General features: G+C 41.5%; 1 protein-coding gene across 3 annotated transcripts in view; it reads right to left on the bottom strand.

Annotated features, from left to right (window-relative positions):
* Positions 1–1,691: 1,691 nt before the first annotated feature.
* runx3 (RUNX family transcription factor 3) overlaps positions 1,692–6,000 on the bottom strand; it is a 48,490-nt gene continuing 44,181 nt past the window's right edge. For all 3 annotated transcript variants that reach the window (XM_084014059.1, XM_084014060.1, XM_084014061.1), the window contains one exon: positions 1,692–4,980. In XM_084014059.1, coding sequence (XP_083870185.1) covers positions 4,499–4,980 — 482 coding nt within the window. In that variant the 3' untranslated portion in view covers positions 1,692–4,498. The remainder of the gene's footprint in view (positions 4,981–6,000) is intronic.

Raw genomic sequence — 6,000 nt, 5'->3', positions numbered from 1 at the left:
ACCAATTCATCATGCCTTTGACTACAATTACATCCAGACAGGCAGCCTCATCCAGGCAAAAGTTCCCCCTCTTTGCTGTAGAGTTACAGTTTTCAGAAGGACAGCGTAGCAGGAACAGAGAGAAGATGAAAAAAGCAGCTCGTCTCTTGTACATCCATGACAAAGACGGAGCCAGATGAGAGCTCCTCTGCTCCCCACATGTGGACAAGAGAGTCGGGTCTCACAGAGTGTGTGAAGACAGCTGGAAAATTCCCCTGAGCCCACTCTAATTGAAAGCTTATCATCTTCTCTTTGTGCTTCCTGAGCGGCGGGGTTTCGGCCGGGGGAGCGACGCAGCGAGCCACTCTGTGATGAGACCTGGAGTAAATAGTCGGGAATGTTTAAGACGGTGCCGATCTGTCATACACTCGCACTGTGAAGTGGAGCTCGGACTGTCTGGGTGGAGGGTGGTAGGAGATCTGTCAGCAGGGGATTGTGTGTGTGTCTGTGTGTGTGTGTGTGAGTGAGTTTCTTGTGCGTGTGTGGAAATGCTTTGAGTGTGCAGAGTTAATTGAATACAGTGTGTGTCAAGGCTGCATGTGTGCGTCCCAAGGCTTTGTTGTTCTGCCAACACTGCCCCCATAGAAGGCCTGACGCAGACACTGCAGAATCCATACAGGAGGAAAGAAAGGATAGACGTGAACGAGAAGATAAAAGGATAAAAGAGACGAGGAACAAGCGTAGATACACTACAGGAGAAGAGGGTGAATAAAAGAGAGACTAATTTGAAGAAGGGAAAACAACGTGTTTAGTGAAAGCCCTTTCATGGTACATCAACAGGTGGCATTAGTTTAAAAAAGAGGGATTGTGGGTATTGTATTTCAGGTTAACCACATGAGACATCTGAAATCAGACCACCCCACAAGGTAGCATCTCAATGTTTAATCTTGTGGCTCAGCTTCAAATGGGCCAAACAGATGCCATCAGCGCCGCATAAATTAACAACCGCATAGCTGCTAAAAGAGACGGCCGAACATTCCAAACTTCTCCCGTATTGTTTTTAACAAGTCACGACTTGCCGTGTGCACTAACATGGAGGCTGCCAGGGCGGTGTTGGATTCCTGAGCTGTGCTTTATTTACATTCTGGGTACCACCGTGTTGACAGGCAAGGCATTTTCAAACCCCTGAGAAGTGTGGGTAATTACCAGCCAGAGTCATACTAATGGAAGAGGAGAGGATGATTATTAAAGGAGGGTTATTGGGAATGAGTGAACTGCCAGGCTTATGAGACGGAAGCGGTGGCATGTGTGGCATTTACTGCACGAGGCTAAAGGAGAGGTTTGTTGGATCTGAATGTGCTGGCATGAAATTGGGTCCCATGATTTTTTATGGTATTTGATGTGATGTGATTTCTGGAAGTGCATTATAGCCTGTGCCTCCATGTTTAACATTTTCACCCTCAATCTTCCCATCAAACTACAGAATACTTCACAATCCAGGCTTTTGAGCTTTTGAGTGGCAAAATTAGAGAACTGTCAGGGCATGCAATATTTTTTTTTGAAGAATGTGGCTGTAACCTAAATCTAATTTGGGTATGCTTTTCCCTTGAAAGAAAATTGATGTGTTGTCATAACTCCCTCCTAGAGTTCCTTTTTAATTAAGATGTAATAAGTTATTTTGAGTAAATAAACAGCAGCTGTGAAGACAAAAGTGAGACACATGTTTTTTAATTAAAATGATTAAAAACTACATTATCCGCAAACTTTACAAGCACTCAATATGGAAGCATTAACAATATCATTACATACATAGATGAGATTCTTAAATTAACATATCAGTTACAGATGTACATGCTTTGAGCATAAAGAAAAACAAAAGGAGCAAGATGAATGAACATTTAGATACATGAAAAGGAAACGAGGCATCTTGCAAAAAAGAAATCAAAAGGGGAAAAAAAGTAACATTGTGCTCTTTGATCCAATATACAATAAAATACAACTCACTTGTATATTTTGGCTTACTAGTTTTCCATAAAGAATGACAAGGATCAATCAAGGCATCACTTGCAAAACATCGTTCCCATCATCCTGACAATATCACAGGCAGTTGTGAAGATCTTTGGTTTTTTTTAAGGAACCACACAATTATAAGTACACATGTGGTTTCTCTAGCTGCATGATTTTGCCCATAATAAAGTAAGGCCCCCTACTGTATGTAGACTCAGAGGAGAGAGCAGGCAAACATGCTTCTCCTCGAAATCAAAGGGAGATAGGAATGAGACGATGTTACCGATTGTTTAATAACAACAAAAAAGAGGATAAAGGCAGAAGGTCTTTATGTGAGATCTACTAAACACCTTGCATAACTTTTTTTTATTTTTATTTTTTTTACCTGAGCTGCAAATACAAGCCTTTTGGATTGCTATTCACCTTGAAATCAAATCTCACTTTTGTAGCAACTAAACACCCATCCTTTAGGGTCATGGATGCTTCCCTCTTGGAAGACTTTTCTAGTAGATATTAGACACCTGATAGTGGCTGTAAATGCCTTTACACAGCTTATACCCAGATGATCTGTGCAGGCAAATTAATTATTGGCAGAGCCCTGAGCCCCTGGCACCGATGATCAGTAAATAAGACCAGAAAAGACAGAAACAGGGCCATAAAGGCTTCAAAGCACTCTCTGATTATACAGAACAAAGGGACCTGCGCACAACAAGGGAAGTATTTTTTTTTTTTTGCATAACTGCCCTTGGTGTTGGTAAGAAGATACTACTCGACCCCACCTCCTTTTTCTATCCTCATACGCTTCCTCCTACAGGGATAGAGGGATCACATGTTTAACTGCGGGGAAAGACCCTCTGGACAAGGGGAATGTGCACACACACCTGTGCTGCAGGAATGTGTGTGTGTGTGTGTCTAGTCATGACATCATTAATTACTTGGCGAAGGATTTTTTTTAAAAGGACACTTAAAGTGTGTTCAGCAAATACATGTGGAGGAATATTTTATATTTTAGTTCGGCAGAGTTTCAGATATTTGTAAATACATAATAAAAAAAGAGAAATGAAAATTCAAACATAGTGCAAAAATTAAGCAAATGGCTTATTTAGCGCAGGAAGGCAATTTGGAAATTGTTTTAAAGGATTACAGCTCTAGATACACCTTCTCACTAACAGAATATGTTGGGCATGGTTCATAAGGAATAAAGGTTTTTAGTGCATCAAAGCTACATTGGAAGACAAAAATAATTACATTAAAGGTTTTGTTTTTTTCATATAATTTAGTAGCAATATATTACACAAATTCCAAATTTATACTTAACAACAAAATGAGGATATATATATATATATATATATATATATATATATATATATATATATATATATATATATATATATATAAGAAAGAAAGGTAGAGAGAAATGCGTAAGGATTTTGGCTATATGGGTGCATTTCCTCACAATTTGGCTCAAATAAATATCCAAAGTAAACCATGTTATCCAGTTCAAAAATAACAAAATAATCCAGAAAAGGGCTTGGATAAGAAATGTAAAGAAAAAGTAAAGAGCAGACACAACAGGACTTAAATATTTTTGCCGTAAAAGAAACCAGTAAACACCCCTCTGCGTCAGTCTTTTACATTCCTTAAAATATCAGGCATTGTCCTGTTGAAACTCGATACACTAATGACACAGCAGAGGAGAATTCATTTCTTAAACATGTGAGTCCTGACAGATAAAATGCTTTTTTCTCAAAGGTGTGACGATTGTGTTGAAACATCCACTGCATACCATAGCACCAAAGGCTAATGTGTCCATTTGGATAATAAATTAGGCAATACGATACTGCATAAGCACTATGAGCACATGAAACAGCCCTGGATGCAACTGAAGATGTTTTCACAACTTACGAATCCTTTTCGCAATATTCGACTTCGACAGAAACAAAAGGGCTGATTGCTACAGCAGAACAGCAATGCCTGGGAAGGATGCCGGAGTCACTCGGGGCCAAATATCCAGGCCGGTTGCTCTCTTCCACATTGACCAAGTGAGTCAGCCATGAACAGTCTCTTTGATGAATGTCTGCTGTCGTTTTATCAGTTCATCAGCTGTACTGATTGATCATTGATCCAATGTCTTCTGCTCTTTTGTCTTTAATGACATCAGACAAATGATCCTGAAATGTTACTATGGCTTCTCTCATTTTACCCTTGCATCTATTTACAGTTTCAGCTTAACATCTTCTCAACTTCTATGGCTTTTTATAGTCCTTTTTAAGAATACATGTTTTAGCACAGTGCAGGAATTTACTCAGAATGTAAAAAATCCATGGAAGTCTGAGAGAGTTGGAAAAACAACGTTTTTTTTAAAGGGAGTGCTGGAGAAATCAAAGACAAACATGCAGCAATTTTTTTTTTTTTTTTTTGCTTTCTGTGTTCATCTTTTTTTGTTCATCATCCTCTTTACTTTTCCTCCCTCGCATCTCCTGCACCCTCTGATTGTCTAGCTGTCTGTCAGTCAGTAAGGCCTCCAGACGGACTCATCCAAACGGCCTGAGGCGCTCATGGCAGTGGGTGAGTTGCTGTGACTGCCGTCAGCCTCCACGCCCTCACTCTGGCTGTTCAGGCCCGGGTTCATCAGGCTGTTGGTCCCTCCGGCTCCCGTGGCCCCTGAGCAGGACAGCAAGCGGGTTGGGGAGCGCTCACCCCCGGTGTTCCCCGGTGCCACCATGGAGAACTGGTAGGATCCAGAGCCTGTGCCGTAATACAGGTAGGAGTTGGACTGGAAGTTCTGGCTTTGGTTGTTTGAGTAAGGTGGTGGCAGATAGGTGTGGTATCTAGAAGAGGCTGACATGCTGAGGCCACTGATGCCGGTGCTGGAGGTGTTGGTGGAGTAGGGGAATGCCCCGGGGTAATGCATGCGGGGGTCTGAGAAGCGAGGGTCGGTCAGTGGCGACAGAGATGGGAAGGTGGTCCTCTGGTTAAAGAGGTCTGTAGTCCCTGTTGGCAGAAACAAAGCAACAAAAGGTTGGACAGTGTCAATAAACATTTAGTGTTGTATGAAAACTGTTGTTTTCATTATGAAACAAGGGACTCAGAGATTTTTCATTTTCTATTATTATTGTAATAAAAGCGATCCCCATCTCCAGACCAGCAAATCTCTCCAAACCCCCAATTCTGAGCTCAGATTTCCTGCGATATGTTCGTCCATGGAAATGTTTGCTCAAAGTAATGAACTGAGACATTTTTGCTTAATAACAGTCATCAAGCACTGACAGCACATCATCCCACAGCCTTGTGCACAAGACTGAAGTTATGAGAAGGCCCCCCCTCGCCACGGCCCTCCTACCCCTGCCTACATAGGAGAGCAATGTACATTATTCCGTCTTTCCCTGCGCAATGAAAAGAGGCATTGTCAGTGCTGACGGGTGTTTTGTACAAACACTGATGTCTTGTTGCTCTGTTTGCAACTCATAAATCATAGTTAGCAGCAGACAGTCACAATCGAAGACAGTCATGGAGACAGAGGAGGAAAAAGGAAAGAGGGAAGGAAGAGAAACTAATAGAATAAAAGTGTGTGTTTCTATGTAAATACCTTCTAAGTTGATGGGTATCACAGTCTGGGACCTGTCAGAGTTGACTGCTAAGTGTAATCTCACAGGTAACAGAGTGCTGTGAGCCCAGCTGTTAGGATTTCAATTTCACTGCACACTTTCTAATTTACTCAGCTGACAAAAGGGGAAAATAAATATTGCTTCAGGGTTTGACTTGGCAGTTTGCTTCTCTGAGATTTGAGGCCGCCACTGTCACCAACTTAGTTCCTTAACTCAAACACCATATTGCCCCTCTGAGGAGTTTTAGTGGCTGCTCTTACATCCTGAGCTTCAGATATGAACCCATTCACAGTTCAGTTGTGTAGGACTTCCAAATGCTGCCTGCTGCCACCTACCATAGTATGTGGATTTAGGACGATTATGTTTTCATGTCTCTTTCAAGTTTTTATCTATACAAATTGCACGG

This window comes from Eutrigla gurnardus (assembly GCF_963514095.1).
Source record: "Eutrigla gurnardus genome assembly, chromosome: 7".
Classification (NCBI taxonomy): domain Eukaryota; kingdom Metazoa; phylum Chordata; class Actinopteri; order Perciformes; family Triglidae; genus Eutrigla; species Eutrigla gurnardus.
This window is presented reverse-complemented; position numbering and strand designations above follow the sequence as displayed.